The sequence below is a fragment of the Xyrauchen texanus genome, chromosome 36 (assembly GCF_025860055.1).
Source record: "Xyrauchen texanus isolate HMW12.3.18 chromosome 36, RBS_HiC_50CHRs, whole genome shotgun sequence".
NCBI classification, from domain to species: domain Eukaryota; kingdom Metazoa; phylum Chordata; class Actinopteri; order Cypriniformes; family Catostomidae; genus Xyrauchen; species Xyrauchen texanus.
This window is the reverse complement of record NC_068311.1, coordinates 22,506,256-22,527,456: the sequence shown is the minus strand read 5'-3', so window position 1 is coordinate 22,527,456 and position 21,201 is coordinate 22,506,256. Positions and strand designations below refer to the sequence as shown.

The 21,201-nt window shown below is 36.7% G+C and overlaps 1 protein-coding gene across 1 annotated transcript in view; it reads left to right on the top strand.

Moving 5' to 3' along the window:
• LOC127629628 (sorting nexin-19-like) overlaps positions 1-21,201 on the top strand; it is a 52,195-nt gene that overhangs the window by 9,506 nt on the left and 21,488 nt on the right. The window contains exons 4-9 of the mRNA XM_052106751.1: positions 59-159; positions 5,528-5,647; positions 5,739-5,860; positions 5,982-6,075; positions 6,265-6,460; positions 7,840-7,969. Of these exons, the coding sequence (XP_051962711.1) occupies positions 59-159; positions 5,528-5,647; positions 5,739-5,860; positions 5,982-6,075; positions 6,265-6,460; positions 7,840-7,969 (763 nt within the window). The remainder of the gene's footprint in view (positions 1-58; positions 160-5,527; positions 5,648-5,738; positions 5,861-5,981; positions 6,076-6,264; positions 6,461-7,839; positions 7,970-21,201) is intronic.

The following is a 21,201-nucleotide window of genomic DNA, read 5'->3' as shown; positions in this document are numbered from 1 at the left end:
AGCACTACAGCTTTGTACAACAATGTTTTCATGGGTTCTCTTGTGCTGTTTAATGTAGATGTGAAAGGACCAAAGAAAATCTTTCCTGAGCTTCCATTTGGAAACATGGACAGTGACAAAGTCGAAGCCAGGAAAAGTCTTTTGGAAACATTCCTTAGAGTAAGTTCTTTTAATTTCTCTTTTAATATAATTAAATGACATAAACCTGACTTGCCATAACGCAGTTATAGATGTGTTGACCTCTATCACCCAGTGTTTACTGCACCACTGCCGAATCTACAGTGTAGTGGCAAAAGAATGTAGCTGAAATGTAATTATAGAATTATAATAATTTTATGTTAACTGGTTACACGCAATGACAAGCATACAGAATGAACCTTGTAGTCTAATTTATGACTCTTTTGTGCCAGTTCTTTTTAATGATTTGTTCAGACTCAAAAATCAGTTTTAAACTCATGAATTATGCATGAATTATGGCATGTGGATACATAGAATATTAAAAATTTTATCACAATGATTTTGCTGGTGATATAAAATTAAACAATATCTTGGCCACTACGTTTCTTAAAGAGTATCATTAGACTAATTGTAGGATCCTTCAGGGCTGCAAAATGATTAAATAACATTGAAATCTCAGTATTTGCATATTTGATTATTAAACCACAAAAAGCAGTGATTAATTCAGTGCATACTGTACATGCTCTGTGTGAACAGGTGAGGCGCTGTTCTGTTTGCGCATGCGGGAATCATGATCCGCTCTTTTAAGCGGCCACAGAGTGCATTGTGAAGGCAAAGAGCTGCATGTTCACACATTCAAGCAATTACGAACATTTGTAACTGCTACAAGTCATTATACAATTATAAAAATGGGACCTGGTATTACAGAAAAGATGAAGGGGACAGCGTGTTACCACATTTGTAGTGAGCAACATTGCAAACTGTCAAAAACAGACTGCACTTTCCGTGTTCCGCCAGAATAAAAGTTCTAGGTAAAGGAAAAGTAAATATGACAGGACTTTCAGATTTCCGCCAATGTAAAAGCTCCAGATTAAGTAAATACAACAAAAATATATTACTATTTTAAAGAACAAATATAATCCTCATAATGCTAATAATTAGGTGTTATATTGTATCATAATTAAATTCAAATGGGCTCCAAAAAATGAATGAACTTGTAGGTTTGCACACCAAAATGTTTTAGTAAAAATATATGTTTGTAAATATTGTATCATTGTATAGGTGCATCTAAATGAAAATAATTAAATATTGTTCTTCCTTGTATTAATTTAGTGAAAAACATGCCTTAATTATTATTTTTTTTTATTTCATGCATTAAACAATCTACTTGGATACAATGTCTGTTTGGTTGAAATTATGGTTCTCATTAAAAAACAAAGATTTTCAATGCCATTTCAGAACAAATACATAATTATCGAGATATATATTGAATATCGTCAATAAGCTAAAAAATATTGAGCATTTTTGCTGCCATATTGCCCAGCTCAAGTTTGAATAAGTGTAATGATTCGCTCCCTGAATTATTGGAGCACACTAAACCTAAAGCACACTTAAGTCATTTATGATGGAAATTAACCTGTGTGTGTATACATATATGGATTATGCAGCAAGACAATGATCCAAAGCATAAGAGTAAGTCCACCTCTGAATTGTTCAAAAGTGGCCTAGTCAAAGTCCTGACTTGAACCCGATTGACATGCTGTGGCAGGACCTTAAATGGGCAGTTCATGCTTGAATACCCTCCATTGTAGCTGAACTAAAGCAGATCTTGTAAAGAAGAGTGGGCCAAAACTCCACCACAGTGTTGTGAAAGACTGATCACCAGTTATCGGAAGCGTTTGGTGGCAGTTGTTGAGGCTAAAGGTGGCACAACCAGCTATTAAGTTTAATAGGGCAGTTCATTTTTCACATGGGTGATATAGTTGTTGGATAACTTTAATTCAATAAAAAAAAAAAAAAAAAAATATATATATATATATATATATATATATATATATATATATATATAAAATCTATATACAGTGAGGAAAATAAGTATTTGAACACCCTGCTATTTTGCAAGTTCTCCCACTTAGAAATCATGGAGGGGTCCGAAATTGTCATCGTAGGTGCATGTCCACTGTGAGAGACATAATCTAAAAAAAAAATCCAGAAATCACAATGTATGATTTTTTAACTATTTATTTGTATGATACAGCTGCAAATAAGTATTTGAACACTTGAGAAAATCAATGTTAATATTTGGTACAGTAGCCTTTGTTTGCAATTACAGAGGTCAAACGTTTCCTGTAGTTTTTCACCAGGTTTGCACACACTGCAGGAGGGATTTTGGCCCACTCCTCCACACAGATCTTCTCTAGATCAGTCAGGTTTCTGGGCTGTCGCTGAGAAACACTGAGTTTGAGCTCCCTCCAAAGATTCTCTATTGGGTTTAGGTCTGGAGACTGGCTAGGCCACGCCAGAACCTTGATATGCTTCTTACAGAGCCACTTCTTGGTTATCCTGGCTGTCTGCTTCGGGTCATTGTCATGTTGGAAGACCCAGCCTCGACCCATCTTCAGTGCTCTAACTGAGGGAAGGAGGTTGTTCCCCAAAATCTCGCAATACATGGCCCCGGTCATCCTCTCCTTAATACAGTGCAGTCGCCCTGTCCCATGTGCAGAAAAACCCCCCCAAAGCATGATGCTACCACCCCCATGCTTCACAGTAGGGATGGTGTTCTTGGGATGGTACTCATCATTCTTCTTCCTCCAAACACGGTTAGTGGAATTATGACCAAAATGTTATATTTTGGTCTCATCTGACCACATGACTTTCTCCCATGACTCCTCTGGATCATCCAAATGGTCATTGGCAAACTTAAGATGGGCCTTGACATGTGCTGGTTTAAACAGGGGAACCTTCCGTGCCATGCATGATTTCAAACCATGACGTCTTAGTGTATTACCAACAGTAACCTTGGAAACGGTGGTCCCAGCTCTTTTCAGGTCATTGACCAGCTCCTCCCGTGTAGTTCTGGGCTGATTTCTCACCTTTCTTAGGATCATTGAGACCCCACGAGGTGAGATCTTGCATGGAGCCCCAGTCCGAGGGATATTGACAGTCATGTTTAGCTTCTTTCATTTTCTAATGATTGCTCCAACAGTGGACCTTTTTTCACCAAGCTGCTTGGCAATTTCCCCGTAGCCCTTTCCAGCCTTGTGGAGGTGTACAATTTTGTCTCTAGTGTCTTTGGACAGCTCTTTGGTCTTGGCCATGTTAGTAGTTGGATTCTTACTGATTGTATGGGGTGGACAGGTGTCTTTATGCAGCTAACAACCTCAAACAGGTGCAACTAATTTAGGATAATAAATGGAGTGGAGGTGGACATTTTAAAGGCAGACTAACAGGTCTTTGAGGGTCAGAATTCTAGCTGATAGACAGGTGTTCAAATACTTATTTGCAGCTGTATCATACAAATAAATAGTTAAAAAATCATACATTGTGATTTCTGGATTTGTTTTTTTAGATTATGTCTCTCACAGTGGACATGCACCTACGATGACAATTTCAGACCCCTCCATGATTTCCAAGTGGGAGAACTTGCAAAATAGCAGGGTGTTCAAATACTTATTTTCCTCACTGTATATATATCTATATTTGAAAACTATATTTTGTGTTTGCTTAGTTTGCCTTTTGTTTTATGTTGTATCTCATTTGAAAAGAATTGTCAAAAATTGAAAAATACACAAAAATAGAAGAAATCATTAAGGGGCAAATAATTTTTAACATCACTATGTGTATGTGTATATACAGGTGCTGGTCATGTAATTATAATATCATCAAAAAGTTGATTTATTTCAGTAATTCCATTCAAAAAGTGAAACTTGGATATTATATTCATTCATTACACACAGACTGATATATTTCAAATGTTTATTTCATTTAATTGTGATGATTAAAACTGACAACTAATGAAAATCCCAAATTCAGTATCTCTTATTATCAGTATCAGAATATTACTTAAGACAAATACAAAAAAAGGATTTTTAGAAATATTGGCCAACTGAATAGTATGAACATGAAAAGTATGAGCATGTACAGCACTCAATACTTAGTTGGGGCTCCTTTTGCCTGAATTACTGCAGCAATGCGGCGTGGCATGGAGTCGATCAGTCTGTGGCACTGCTCGGGTGTTATGAGAGCCCAGGTTGCTCTGATAGTGGCCTTCAGCTCTTCTGCATTGTTGGGTCTGGCGTATCGCATCTTCGTCTTCACAATACCCCATAGAGTTTCTATAGGGTTAAGGTCAGGCGAGTTTGCTGGCCAATTAAGAACAGGGATACCATGCTCCTTAAACCAGGTACTGGTAGCTTTGGCACTGTGTGCAGGTGCCAATTCCTGTTGGAAAATGAAATCTGCATCTCCATAAAGTTGGTCAGCAGCAGGAAGCATGAAGTGCTCTAAAACTTCCTGGTAGACGGCTGCGTTGACCTTGGACCTCAGAAAACACAGTGGACCAACACCAGCAGATGACATGGCACCCCAAATCATCACTGACTGTGGAAACTTTACACTGGACTTCAAGCAACGTGGATTCTGTGCCTCTCCTCTCTTCCTCCAGACTCTGGGACCTTGATTTCCAAAGGAAATGCAAAATTTACTTTCATCAGAGAACATAACTTTGGACCACTCAGCAGCAGTCCAGTCCTTTTTGTGTTCTGACGCTGTGTCTTGTTCAAGAGTGGCTTGACACAAGGAATGCAACAGCTGAAACCCATGTCTTGCATACGTCTGTGCGTGGTGGTTCTTGAAGCACTGACTCCAGCTGCAGTCCACTCTTTGTGAATCTCCCCCACATTTTTGAATGGGTTTTGTTTCACAATCCTCTCCAGGGTGCGGTTATCCCTATTGCTTGTACACTTTTTTTCTACCACATCTTTTCCTTCCCTTCGCCTCTCTATTAATGTGCTTGGACACAGAGCTCTGTGAACAGCCAGCCTCTTTAGCAATGACCTTTTGTGTCTTGCCCTCCTTGTGCAAGGTGTCAATGGTCATCTTTTGGACAGCTGTCAAGTCAGCAGTCTTCCCCATTTTTTTTTTAACACATTGTTTTGAGTTAATTAGCTGATTAGAGTGTGGCACCCGGTGTCTTCAATATTGAACCTTTTCACAATATTCAAATTTTCTGAGATACTGATTTTGGGGTTTTTCATTAGTTGTCAGTTATAATCATCAATTAAAAGGAATGAACACTTGAAATATATCAGTCTGTGTGGAATAAATGTATACATTATCCAAGTTTCACTTTTTGAATGGAATTACTGAAATAAATCAACTTTTTGATGATATTCTAATTATATGACCAGCACCTGTGTGTGTGTGTGTGTGTGTGTATGTATATATATAAGTTTGTGAGACTTAAATCAGTCGAATTATATTTTGTTCTGTATAGATACCCTGTACTAAATATGTTTAATCCCACACAACGTCTTTTAAATGATCACTGAATCCTCCTTTTTTACTACAGCAACTTTGTGCCAATCCTGAAACAGCCAACAGTGAAGAAATGCAAGAATTTCTTGCTCTAAACACTGATGCGAGAATTGCCTTTGTCAAGAAACCTTTCATCGTTTCACGCATAGATAAGGTATTTTTAAAATCCTGATGGTGTGTAGTTGAACACTTGGCATGAAAGTGTCTTTTAATTAGTTAACTGATTGTGATATGTGTCCTGACAGATTGTGGTGAACGCCATAGTAGACACTCTGAAAACAGCCTTCCCTCGTTCAGAGCCACAGAGCCCTACTGATGACATAGATGCAGAGCCTGATGGGAAATTCTCCATGGACAAAAAATCAAAGTATGGCAACAGAGTGCTTTGAACCTTGTTGATTTGTTTCTGAATGTATCTGAATGTATAAGTCATTCTTCCACCAGCTTTTTTACTTTACTGACACCTCTTTCTGGTTTATTGTTTCAAGGTCTAAAATGAGATTCTCTAGTAAAATTGCACCTGCTCTTAATGTGTCTGAATTGAGACCCAAAGTGGTTTACTGCTTTGATGAAAGCAGCACTGTAAGTAGCAATCATCATTTACTGAGTATTTTTCAATGCAAGTTGTTTGACAGGGCTCATGCTTACACCATTAGCCCAAATAATCTTTTCACGCATTTTACAATTTTGGGTTATCCTCTCAAAATCAGCCTACTGTTTAGCAACCCTGGGAAAATGCTTGACTTGTTTTTTGCTGTTGTTTGTTTTCAGGTTTTTAATGGCTTCTCATTGAACGGTTTAGAGAGCTTCATCTCAGAGATGGAGATCTCTGAGTGTTTAGAGGGTAAAGCTCCAGGCTTTGATGCTGATGGAGACAGAAGCGGGGCACACGGACCTGAATGGGACATGAAACCCTGCACATGTGCCAGAGCAAAGCAACAAAATGCACCTATTCTCAGTGACATTGGTAAGGTCTTTTGTTTACACTATAATGGTTAAACGTTTTTTTAGGGCAGAATTTAACAAATGGCACTACACACATTTTATCACGAATATCCCAAGGTGAATGCGCATCAACAGTTTGTACAACACTAAGCTAAATTGTTTTGTAATATTTAAGAATGGATTTAGGGATTTATTTTGGAAGGGTCCTTGATCCCGTACCCATCCTCTTTGCTTGCTCATATTATGTCAAATCACCATATGAAATAGCAGATTTCTGGAAACATTTATTATTTGTTGGTAGAAATGATTTTAATGCAATGCTTTTGAATTTGATGGCAGATGTGTAAAACTTGATATAATTTAAGCAAATTATTTTAACAAATGACCACCCCTGGTTCTTCTGCTGACCCTACCAAGAGTTTTAAAGTCCTTAAACAACAGTCTTCAAGCTACCAACTACAATAACTTAAACATTTTCAAGATACAGTACTGTGCAAACGTCTTGATGTGACATATGGCACATATGATGGTTCACAAAAGCAATTGTCTTAATAGGGTTATTTATATCTTCAGATTTAATGTGCCAATTGGAAATATACATTACATACATACCAAGAATAAAATAGAAGTGTAGGGTACTGCAACAGATGACATGACTCCCACAGAGCCACAACAGGGATTACGTAAAGAGTCAGAAGCAATTTCCCAAAGTCTAAGTGGGAGTTTGACTAATTGAAAGAACTATTTTCCCCATAGGCTGCATTTTCATTGCAATGGGCATTAAATCACTTAAACTATCATCCACTGCAAAATGTATCTGCTGGTAGACTGTGGCTATCTGCTTTGTTACAGCAATCATGACGTCTTAGTTCTGACAGCTCTAATTCCGTTACAGCCCAACCCTGTTCATACACAATTGTGTTCAAAATCACCTTTAGGATAATAACAGTAAATACTGTTGATTTTATTTATGATGACCCTTGGCTGTTAACCATAATGCCCAAATAGCAATAAAATAAAGCATGTAGGCTCAGTCAAATAGTTTTGTGATGACTCTAAAATAACTCTAGTGGGCAGCAAAGTACTTTCATAATACTGCTTAGTGCTTATGCATCTGGAGAAATACTAGCTCTCATAGTTATGGTCAAGAAAACTCAAGTGCATTTAATGTTCCAAATTATAAAAGATGTCAGTTATCGGATCTTTATGCATTCATATTTTAGGTGTGCTCATTCTCTTCAACGTGCAAACAATATGTGCACTTGTTCACAAATCTGAATGGAAACCAAAACATTTTTACAAACACCCATTCAAAGATTGTGACCACAGTCTCGCATAGTTTTTTCCAGCTATGACTCATTCTCTGAGTTATGTATTGTGTACCTGTGTGTTTGTTTCCAGCTAGTGAGACAGCTCTGTCTGATCTGGCCTTGAAAATCCTGTGTCTGCTCATGAAGAATCAATGGAGCTGGCTGTGCACAGAGAACATTCAGAAGACCATCAGACTGCTGTTTGGAACCTTCATAGAAAGGTGCGTGAACCACAAGCCAAAAATAAGTTATCCTTTATCACGGTAATTCGTCAAAATATAAAGAGATCATGCAGGTTAATAATATAAAAAAAACAAATTTTGCTCAAACAAGAAATTCTACATGATAGTAAATCATGACATTTTAAGTCATAAATATGAACACTGAAATGTATTTTATTAGTGTCTTGTAAAATAAAACATTGTCAATATGGTTATTTCATTTTGCACAAAAGGTTTATTATATCAAAGTTCTTACTAGAGGGAAAAACAATTATGATTTTTTTTGTTGATAAAAATCATACGATTGTGCCTGGTAACAGGTGCATGTAAAATTGGCTAGAAATAGCCTTTTAACTTAGCATAAAGCTAAATGTTCACATAAAAATTTACACAAGTTTTATTTCTATTTCTGCTGCACCAAACTTACTTATAACTTCTCTGTCTGCTCATATGAATGTAATGCATCTTAAGAAAGTGTTTCACCACTGTTAAAACGCTCTTTGGATCACTTCATTTATATGGATAAATGTTTTCCAACTGAATAAACAAAATATTAAATGGAACAAATGACAATTAAAGGCAAAGTAATCTCTTCAGTAATCAAAATACATTTTGAATGTAACTGTATTCTAATGACCAATGATTTAAATTGTAACTGTGGTGGAATACAGTTACTTATATTTTGTATTTTAAATACGTAATTCCGTTACATGTATTCCGTTACTCCCCAACCCTGAATGTACATGACACTATACTTAATCGAATATTTGAAGGAAGGACTTCAGATAAATGCACGTTGTTCATTGCGACTGAAATTCAACTTTCAAAGTGCACGTAAAGGTAGACTTTCTTCGAATGGGTTGAAGTAGTCCATAATAATATGTTCAGTCTTCAACAGTTTTACGCTCTAGATGTTTTCAACTTTCTAGGTCTTGACTAGTGAAATAAGAGGAGGTGGTTTATTAACAAATATCTGTCACTTTCTCTAAATGGGTTACATCAGGCCTCAGTATTAGGTTCAGTCTTCACCGGTCTTTTTAAATGGGCCTAAAGACAGACACACCAGATGGATTGACTGAATGAGGTGTTACCTAAAGGCATCACTCATTCCTCCCAAATTTGCAGCACAATGGCGTGATCATTCTTATTTTTACACTCAAATATAAATACTTTCTTAAACAAGTTGGGCAGTGGGGATTGATGACAACTTGATGTAGAAGTGAGGACTTTGTGTTTTAAAGCTGTCATCAGGAACCTTTCCTCTGCTCCACTTCGCTTGGAGTTAATTACAGTAACGGTACATCCTGCCGTGCCGTCAAATTCAGCTTCGGTTTCAACATGTAGTTGAAGCTTTCTGCTCAGCTTTAATAAAATTCTTGTTTTAACTGCTCAATTTAGCGATGACCGCACGTCTAGTACAGATTTATCCTGTGGCACAAGAATGCCTCTGTAATGATGGCTCTAAACCAGGGGCATGGACCCCAAGAGGGCCTCAAGATGACTTAAAGGAATAATTCACCCAAAAATGGAAATTCCTTTATCATTTAGTCACACTCAAATCATTACTTTACTATGACGTTGTATGATTAACACCATAGGGAACTAAGAAGGGGGGATGAGACTCGACATTCGTCAGTGGGGGGGCTTTGAAATCTTTTTTTCTTGTTTTTTTAAAACCTTCTCATCATTGCTGGAGGAATCAAACTGAAAGGTCAGGCCTCACATTAAATCGCACACGCAAGCTCTCAGCTCCATACGCATCTGTTTTGCAGATACATGTGGTGTGATGTCTAGCCATTTTAAATGGCTTGTTTGTGCAGTGGTGTATTAAACACCTGCTTGCAGACAGGCTTCCTGCCATGTTTAGCTGATGGCGAACAGCCATTGTAGGGGAAAGTTGGAGCCAAGCCCACACCTTTCCTAAACAGTTGGGCAGAGACTTAAACATGTATCTGTTTTTTGCAAAAGCTGATCAGCAAAATGGCTATTTGTTCACAGAAATAAATGTAATGTGGTGACTTACGATTGGGATAATTTCCCCTATTTTCACCACAATGACTTTTCAGGCTGCAGAACATGTATTTAATCCTCAGTGTGCTTTTAAACATCATAGTGAAATAAACATGGCATCATTCCCTTACACTTGTTTTTTGGTCTGTGTTATTCTGCGTTAGGCTTTTTGTTGACAGGGTATTCATTTAGTGTACATAAAAATAGACAATAAGGAGACAAATAATTCTTTAATAAGGAGAAGTCTCAGTCATTGTTATTACCATTAATAGAAACTAATTGTTAACATTTTCACACAACATAATTGGTAAAACAAAAAATAAGCTGAAATACATCTTCATGGGTCCAAAACTATGTTATATACTGAGGCAAGAAAAAGTATGTGAAACCTTTAGAATTATTTGTTTTTTTGCATTAATTGGTCATAAAATGTGATCTCATCTTCATCAAAATCACAAGTATAGACAAACACAGTGCACTTAAGCTAACAACAAACAAACAATTATAATCTTTCATGTCTTTATTGAACACATCCCATTAAGCATTCACAGTACTTTGGAAAAAGTAAGTGAACCCTTAGATTTAATAACTGGTCGATTCTTCTTGGCAGCAATAACCTCAACCAAGCATTTCCGGTAGCTGCGGATTAGACCCGCACAACGTTCAGAAGGAATTTTAACCTTTCTTCCTTACAGAATTGCTTTAGCTCAGCCATATCCTTAGGATGTCTGGTATGAATGGCTCCATTGAGGTCATTCACAGCATCTCTATTGGGTTAAAATCTGGGCTTTGACTGGGCAACTGCAAAAGGTGGATTTTTATTTTATTTTTTTTACATTATCCTGTAGGATATCTTGATAAACTTAATTATAAGTTTAGATAAATTAATGAATTTTTCCCTCTGATTGCAAGTGGTCCAGGTCACGAAGCAGCAAAGCAGCCCCAAATCATGAAGCTCCTACCACTGTACTTCACTGTTGGGTTGACCCCATCTGGATATGTCACTTGGTGGTGACAAACGAGCATCTTATGTTGTATGAGTGAGTCAGTGAATCATTTTGAGTCGTTCATGACCGAAATCTACCAAGAGAATTTATAGTGTTTAAGCATTAAACGAACAAAGCAGATCTATAGTCTTCCTTCAGTCTGAACATGATTTTTCATCCAAAAAGAAACAATAATAGTCTAATAATTGTTAAGAGTTTCAATAATGTCCTTCTCCCATTAAATCTGGCATGAGTACAAATGTACTGACTTCAGTGTAAGAATTATAAACACAAAGCAGATCTACGATATCATTTCCCAAAGATTTAAACTGCTGAGCATGGATTTTATCAGAGAAGACCACAATAATAGCCTAATAATAAGAATTCTGAGTTTCAATAATGTTCTTTCATCATTGCAAAGCACATTTTACATGAGTTGAGTCGAGGCATCAACACATGGGGCGAATTGCCCTCCACATGACAGAGGGGCGATTTTATGAGTTTGCCACGCAACCGTTGTCAAGTCAAGTCATTTTTATTTTTATTGTGCCTTTCACAACACACATTGTTTCAAAGCAGCTTTACAGAAGATACAAATGTAATATATATAATGTCTTAGTCATCATTGTGTAGTTTGATAAAATACGATTGTGAATTGTGTTTAAAAATAAGTAATTAAATAATAATTGTATTTATAACCCCAGTGAGCAAGCCGAAGGCGACTGTGGCAAGGAACACAAAACTCCAGTTGTGCACAATAAACACAATAAACATTGAAAACATGTTTGGAAGAGAGAGAAAAAAACTGGCAGGTTCTTTGATAGCAGAAAGTAATAAAAGGGCTTGTTTATGTGTTCTTGGTGAATTTAAATCAGTTCAATAAATGGGGTCTCTGAGACTCGTAAACGATAAGGTAATATTTAATTAAAAGAAATTATGAGACATTCAATGTCTCTTCACACATTTGGACAGTTTTTAAATATTTCTTGTTGCTTAGTACTCTCAAAGACATTATTTGTGAAGCAAAGACATGTGAAAAACACTTTGGTGTAAATTAGCATAACCCCATAGACTTCATTGTATTAGGCAGCACTGACGCGAGTCATGTGAAAGACCCTTAACATGTGTAAATATCAGTTACTTTTGCACATTAATCAGAGCTCTTCCACCCTTTTCTCTCCTTGATGAACAAGGAAGACAAAAGATGCAGAAGTGAAAAAACAACATGCCCCTCTCATTCAGACGGTCGATACTAGTTTCATGTGTGCCTATTCTTCAGAGTTCAAGCTCCATTCCTGTCAGACACAGATTCACTCTGCACACGCTGCTGTAGCCAAACGAGCAATTGGTCTTAGCTGTAACCAATCAAGCGATCTGCCTCGATAAGACTGCGGTTGCCAAGCACGATTGACTAGTGCTGCAATCAATCAAGTGGGAGTCTGACCCCTGAAATTTTTTCTATTTATGCATTTATTTATTTTGTGGAATTTGATCATTTTCCACGGCACACCTGACAGTCTTTTCACTTTCACTAGTGTGCCGTGCAAGGTTAAAATAGTTTTATATTTTGAATTTAGTTTTTATTTCTATTTCATTTTTACATTATCGCTCCAATTTAGTTTGTTTTGTTTGTTAGTTCTTTAGTTGTAGTTTTTAAATATTTATAGTTTAGTTTTAGTTTTTCATTACATTTAGTTTTTATTTTAGTTTTAGTTTTTATATCAAGTGATACATATAGAATGGGGAAAACAGGCATCATGCATCGACATCACAAAGAACATTCATTCCGGTAAAGGTTCATATGTGTCATAGTTGAAGTCCCAGACATGGCTAGCATGTTTTCTATAGGGTGACCATATTTTGAAAGTCTCAAACTGGGATACCTGGAGGGTTCGTCATACAGCTGTATGAACATGACCTGCAATCTCTTATTTAACACTGTGCCCATGGGAAAGTGAACATTTGCTTTCCAGTTTATGGTGCATTACCACCAACTACTGAGCTGGACAGTGAAACATCACAAGAAAGTCTTTCATTGGAGTCAAACATCAGCTGAAGATAATGACATTGGCTAAATTTCATCAAAAAGAGGTCACACACCTTATGTAGGATTAAATCCTAAATTGAGTGTACTTTAAAGGTACCCTGTGGAATTTACTTGTAAACAAACAAGTTGTTTAATTCATTCTTGAGGTCTAACAAACATGTGGAATTCAGTTCTGCCCCCATTTATGATATTAAATGTATTTTGATAAATATCGATATCGAACGATATGAAAAAATATTGTGATCATTTTTTTTGGCCAAATTGCCCAGCCCTACCTAAGGAAAATTTTTGAGTGCTTTTTATAAGTTAAAGTAGCTTTAACACACACCTCCAATCTCATTTAATTAACTGGATGGCAGGTTTGCCAACAATTGACTCCAAATAGCTGTTGTTGACGTCATTAGCCTAGCGGTTCACATACATTTTCCAACCTACACTGTGAATGTTTGAATGATGTATTTAATATGTACAAGAACAATACAATGATTTTTGTGTTATTAGTTAAAACAGATTGTGTTTGTTCATTATTGTAACAGATGAGGATCAATCCAGATGTAAAGACAAATGTATACATAAATGGCAGTAATTCCAAAGGGTTCACATACTTTTGCTTGCCACTGTAGTTATAAATATTACAAAATTAAAAACCTTACACCCCACCTTCATTAAATATAAAATACAACTAGATAGCAATAACTCCAGACAGCTGTGAGAAATTTAACAGCATTAATCAAATATACACTCACCTAAAGGATTATTAGGAACACCATACTAATACTGCGTTTGACCCCCTTTCGCCTTCAGAACTGCCTTAATTCTACGTGGCATTGATTCAACAAGGTGCTGAAAGCATTCTTTAGAAACGTTGGCCCATATTGATAGGATAGCATCTTGCAGTTGATGGAGATTTGTGGGATGCACATCCAGGGCACGAAGCTCCCGTTCCACCACATCCCAAAGATGCTCTATTGGGTTGAGATCTGGTGACTGTGGGGGCCATTTTAGTACAGTGAACTCATTGTCATGATCAAGAAACCAATTTGAAATGATTCGAGCTTTGTGACATGGTGCATTGTCCTGCTGGAAGTAGCCATCAGAGGATGGGTACATGGTGGCCATAAAGGGATGGACATGGTCAGAAACAATGCTCAGGTAGGCCGTGGCATTTAAACAATGCCCAATTGGCACTAAGGGGCCTAAAGTGTGCCAAGAAAATATCACCCACACCATTACACCACCACCACCAGCCTGCACAGTGGTAACAAGGCATGATGGATCCATGTTCTCATTCTGTTTACGCCAAATTCTGACTCTACCATCTGAATGTCTCAACAGAAATCGAGACTCATCAGACCAGGCAACATTTTTCCAGTCTTCAACTGTCCAATTTTGGTGAGCTCTTGCAAATTGTAGCCTCTTTTTCCTATTTGTGTTGGAGATGAGTGGTACCCGGTGGGGTCTTCTGCTGTTGTAGCCCATCCGCCTCAAGGTTGTGCATGTTGTGGCTTCACAAATGCTTTGCTGCATACCTCGGTTGTAACGAGTGGTTATTTCAGTCAAAGTTGCTCTTCTATCAGCTTGAATCAGACGGCCCATTCTCCTCTGACCTCTAGCATCAACAAGGCATTTTCGCCCACAGGACTGCCGCATACTGGATGTTTTTCCCTTTTCACACCATTCTTTGTAAACCCTAGAAATGGTTGTGCGTGAAAATTCCAGTAACTGAGCAGATTGTGAAATACTCAGACCGTCCCGTCTGGCACCAACAACCGTGCCACGCTCAAAATTGCTTAAATCACCTTTCTTTCCCATTCTGACATTCAGTTTGGAGTTCAGGAGATTGTCTTGACCAGGACCACACCCCTAAATGCATTGAAGCAACTGCCATGTGATTGGTTGATTAGATAATTGCATTAATGAGAAATTGAACAGGTGTTCCTAATAATCCTTTAGGTGAGTGTAAGTGACGTTTGTTAACAAATTAATGTTTGCAGCCTTAAAATACAAAAAATAAAAAATAGAAAACACTGAAAAAACTTCAATTAAAATTTAACAGTCATAGAGTGAACTAACAAAAAATAAATAAATTGAAAGAATACATTTAAACTAAAAGTAGAAATAAAAGAAATCTAAACTATAATAACCCCAGTCTCAGTGGGGAAATTTGACCACACAAAAGTTCTGTTTTGCATTGAATAATACATAGTTGAGTTATGACATTCTTGGTGTCTTTGGAGGAGAGTATTTCAAAATGTGTTCCACAGCCCCTAAATATTTTGTTTCAAGCCACAATGTTGGTGTCTGACTTTGAAGTTGTCTATCTCTGGATGGAATAGCATGTTACTGTACATAATCTTGTACTTCTTGCTGTCCTGGCCACTGTGACATCTCTCAAAGAACATGCATTCATTTTCCTCGGAAAGTATTTTCACTGTTGAATTGTGTTGATATAGAAGCTGTTTCCACATTCAATCTTGTGTAGAGCTACTTTGGATGAAACGATGCTCCATCTTGTTACAATCAGTTAAAAATAATGCAGGACAAATAAAGCAAAATGTCTGTTTTAACAATGTCAGTGGAAATACCAAAGATTACTTTTCTAGTGGGATTTTTTTTTCTGTCACTCGATTGAATTTACAGTTGCTCAGAAAATTGCTACTAATTCACTTACAAGCTAATCAATGTCTGGCATCTGAAAATAAATTTGGTCCCACAACTGTTCACTTACAAATTAGACACTTAATACTGTGTAGACATTTAACACACAGGCAATCACAAAGTTACTTCATAGATCTTATTTAGTTACTTTAAAGGGATTACTCAACCAAAAATGAAAATCCTCTCATTATTTGTGTGCCCTAATGCCATCCCAGATGTGTATGACTTTCTTTCTTCTGCTGAACACAAATGAAGATTTTTACTAGAATATTTCAGCTCTGTAGGTCCATACAGTTCAAGTGAATGGTGACCAGATCTTTAAAGGTCGAAAAAGCCCATAAAGGCAGCATAAAAGTAATCCATAAGATTCCAATGGTTGAATCTATGCCTTCTGAAGCCATATAATAGGTGTGGGTGAGAAACAGACCAATATTTAAGTCCTTTTTTAATATAAATTCTCCTCCCTGCCTGACATGCACAAATAATGTGAATCACCAAAAACAAAAGAAGAAGAATGTGTTGTGAAATTGGAGATTTATTGTTTTCCCACCTTTTTGATAAGATGCCGGTGTTGTGGTCATTATCTAAAAAAAATTGTATACTGTATATATAACTCTTTAAATGTCTACATTTCATTTCATTTGTAGTTTTTGTTTTTTGGAAAAAAAAAATAATGAAATCACATATCAGGGTTCCAAACTATATTCAAACACTACACAATTTTGGTAACAGGGTTGCAAAAATGACCAACTTCATATAAAACAGAAAATAAAACATCACTATAACATTTTAATTGATCTCCTGACTCCTGAAGTTGATGAACAACTATTTCTGAAGGTCATTTCTTTTGCCTTTTTGTTGAAAAAGAAAAAAAAATGACTCAATGAGCTTAAAAGGCCAACTTTGTATGCTATTCATGGAAAGTGCAATGTTTTTGTAATTATGAGACCTTTCCAAACTGGCACATCATTTACTATAGAATTGTATTCATTAGTTTTACAGTTAGTAGATGCTACGAAAGATATGTACTTTGGGAATAAAGCAAAAAGCAGTTCTAGTAAACATTCAGATATAGCCTCAACTGAAACCCAACCCAGACAGTCATTCACAATTTTGCTTAAAATTACTCTCACTATGACACTTGCCTCAAGTGAATTGGATCAAATGTTAGATGATGACTAATGGGTGCAGTGACAATCTAAATAAAAACATGCCGGATTGGCTCCGTTGAAATGGCAGCATGTGATCGTCTGGAAACAAGCGAGACAGAAACATGAGCCAGCTGCCTCTCGTGCCTCGGTGCAAACCGACACATCGGACGGACATCATCTCAGGGAAGGCAGTAGTTTGCTTATCCGCTGTCTGTTTCTCTTCTAGCACTGGACCGGATGTCTTTGTCTGCCTAATTATCCAGAGGGCAACCGTTTCCAAATGGAAATGTACACATTCTGCTACAGCAAGCTCAGACAGCATGCCTCTAATATGAAAGTAGCTGATATGCTTTTTATCAAAAGAGGGTGATTCTCACAAATAATATATTGCAGATAAAAAATAATGTTTTGTTTTTTTTGTGACATTATTTGATAATATTATTCATGCACCCTTTACCCCATTTTTTTATTACCACAACACAAGGAAAGGGGGTCATTATGACATTCTGATTAACGCAATGTGAATTGTTTTGTATTTAAATTGTAATACATCATAGTTGTACTCCCTGGTTCTGGGTTCTGCCTTTCATTTGTGCCAATTTTAATTTTAAAACTTATTGTGCAACAGCATCTTTTTACTGTAATAAAGTTAAAAAAGTTACTGTAGTGAGAATCATAATTGAAAACAATGGGAATGCATTAGTAAAAATTAAATGTCTGGACGCTTTACGGTAATGAGAATTTGGAGGGTAAAATTTATTTGATTGGGGGTTCAATTTGACAAAGATGTTTTCCGCACATGTTTTGTTAGAAACGCCAGAGATGGAAAACAAAATTATTTTGAACTTTCCCACAAGTGACCCAAGCTTTTATTAGCAATGGATCAATTATCACCTTAGGACTGTCAGGCTTACTCCTATCATGTGGCCCCCAAGAGATAAGGATGTTACGGTAATGGCACTTGGTCCCCTGATGAGTATTTTTTTTAAAACTCCTCTGGCCTTGATAACAGTGGAATGTTCACTATGATCAGGGACATTTAGTCAACATATTGATACCTAATTTAGCCCACTGCTTGGAAATGACTGTGAAACCTGCACCATGCTTTACTTAAACTACCCAGACAAACATGCAGACGTCTGTTTTTATGTACCAGGTTTTGATCAAGGGTAGAGTGGTGAGTGTTTAGATCAAGAGTGCTCATACCAGCCCCAGTGTTGCTCTTACGCACTTGCCTGTAATTTTCAAGAGAATGTGATGACCTTTTGATTATGCGGCTCAGGTGCGTTTGATTAGAGTTGGACCTACTATAAACTCTAGTGTTGGGTTCGAGTCCACCTTAGTTTAGTCTGAGTCAAGTCCGAGTCTTTAAACAATCAAGTCCGAGTTGAGTCAGAGTCCAAAAGCGTTCGAGTAAACATATTTTAAACTTCATATTTTAAGCATATTTAAGCGTCCGAGTAAGCATATTTTAAACTTAATATTTTAAGCATATTTTAAACTTTAAACTAGAACTGTTTGTCAGTATAAATGTAACAAAAACACCTTTTATATTTTATGAATAGTTTCCTGCTGAACAGACTTCAAAGTGGTTTCAGAATGAAAGCAAATGCTTTAGGTGTATGAAGACAAAACCGTCCTTCAACACAATTTTTATTGTTTTCTGTTGACATTTCAATTATTTGTTGCTTTTTCCCCTCCATTCAAACATACACCAAAGAAAGTGAAAGCAGCGTTAGACATTACAACCAAGTTTATGTTTCAAATTTTCATTTAGTGTTTATTTCTACTTTCTACTATTTCTACATTTTCAACTTTTCAATTTAGTTTTATTTTATTAAAAATGATCCCTATCTAAAGAAATAATAGTCTATACTGACATTTCTTTCTGAATCGTTCTTATCCATCTACCGATTGATTTTGGAAAATACAGTACATACAAATGAGTAACACAGTAGTAATTAGCTAAATGCTAATGCTACATCCAAAGACACTGGAAAAATCCACTGCTAATATTAGAGCCATGTAATCACGGACATGCTTTTCTAGTTAATTTGTGGGAAACTGCACAATGCAGGGCATTTCTGCCAGCTGCTTGTGTACCTAAATCCCTGATCTATCCATGTGCGTCTCACAGCAGCTGACATAGAAGATAAAACAATTATAATTATAAATGATATTTGCTTGTGCGGCAGCCGCGTTGGTCTGCAATCAGTCTGAAATCTTTAAATACAAACCAAGTACTATTTTAATTGAGCCTGACAATTTAATTGAGCTCTTCTTTAACCACAAACACATGGAGAATAATAATTTTGAGTCTTTTTCAAAAGTGTCAGATATATAGGCTAAAAAAAGATGTGCATAAGCTATCCAGTGGTTTATACGGAGCCCCTTAATTGACCTGTGCAAAAAAAAAAAAATCACAGAGACTTTCGCCTGCGCACGAGAAACTTTCACGTGCGTTTCTGGTGCGCACGCGTTAGTTTCCGGTATGTCTTTTTTGTAATATATAAAAGTGCTAGACTATACAAATATATATATATATATATATATATAATTCTCTATAATTAAATTAGAAACAAAAAATGTTACTTCCCAAAATATCCTAATATTTTTATTGTGCATGGTTGAATTTTGTGATTGGTGGACAAATGCTGTAAAAGAATGTATTTTAAGCAGCTCGTCAATGTTTTGAAAATAGTCAGTCAATAATAAGCAGGTGCTGTTTATCTGTTTAGAGTTGCTGTCTGCTTAAGCAATAATGCTTTTCCCACCGACTATTTAATACATTTACACAGTTAATTCATCAAGCTTTTATGGACCAGTTCAAGCTGACAACACTGCATGGTAGTGATGGGAAGTCCGAGTCATTTCTGCGAAGCGGTTCTTTTGGACAGTTCGTTTCCATGAACCGGTTTATAAACTGATTCAGCGATTCTTTTACGTCATCATGTAATGATGTTCCTAGCATGTAATTCTATCATTCTGGAGTCATGGTTTTCACGCTCAAACATTTAAATGAAGCCATATGTGAACACATTGCTGCTTATTATTACCCATTATTCATTCATACATATACATATATAATATAATATAATAATGGTGTTTTTGGTCATCAGTGTTTTATTCTGTGATCCTGCATGTCGAATGCAACTGATATTGATTACATTTTGGATTAGTTTTCTACATGAAAGTTTGGCACCTAAAGCACCCAATATGGACACTGTGCACAAACGCAGACATGCTGTGTGTCTTAGATTTTATTTCATAAAACTAGTCATAAGAATGTTTCCAGTACATTTTGGTTGAACTTATAGTTCGCCCCAGGCTCATTCATGTCCTCGGTACATGCATGCTCATAGTATCAGCAGCTCCTCATTAAGACTCCTCGGTAATCCTCCGCAAACTTCCACATTTCATGGACCAGCTCTTTCTGTTCTTTTTAAGTCAGACACGAAGAGCTGACTTTCGATTCTGCTTGTAGGTATGATTTCTTCATTTCAAATGGATTCTTTGGTTCAATAACTGGTCTAGTAACTTGTAAGAGCCACCTGGCAGTAGTAGTAACATCATCGAGAAAAAATGCCTACTTCATTTGAAAATATTTGTAAATAATTAAAAAATAACACAGAAACAAACATCTGTAGGTTTCTAAATGCTTTATTTCGGCTACTGTAATTACCATTTCGACATATAGCAAGTCCTCTGTAATCCTCTGCAAACTGGTCCCGTGTCATGTGAAACTGCCTTGTTTAGTTTCTTTTACATTGGATACATACCTGTCTTTATGTTTTCGTTGTGCCAGCCACCTCAGTAGTCGATGTTATACAGTAGTCTCTGTAGTAACATTCAAGCATATTGGTTGACTGATGAGTGTGCCTGTGCACGTGCGTATGTGTGTGTGTGTGTGTGTGAAACAACTCGCTATGTCTACGACTTCAGGAGCTAATACAGCTGCATGCAGACAGAGATGTGTTCATTAATTTCTGTTTTGTTATTTGCTTATTATTATTATAATTTTCATTGCATTCTATGGCGATGTCATATGCAGTAAAAGTTGCAGAAACATTTGCTCTCTCTGATGTTGCAATGAATAAAGATGGACTGAAAATCAAAATTATTGCTGTGCCAATATTTCCAGCATTTTTTTCTTTTTTTGCTGTCTCTTTCTGTTTCTATGATCCATCTATCTGGAGACTTCGATTTTGGCTAGTAGTACTGCAGACTTGTCTCCACACTGTGACAGCAAGTCCGTCTAGTGGTTATGCTTTGTCACCCCCATGTCAAACAACCACAGTAGTACATATACAAAAATGCAGACCTTAAATTGGTCCTGTCTTTTGCAAATGACAATATCCACTAAAGCTTGTAGTTGAGCTC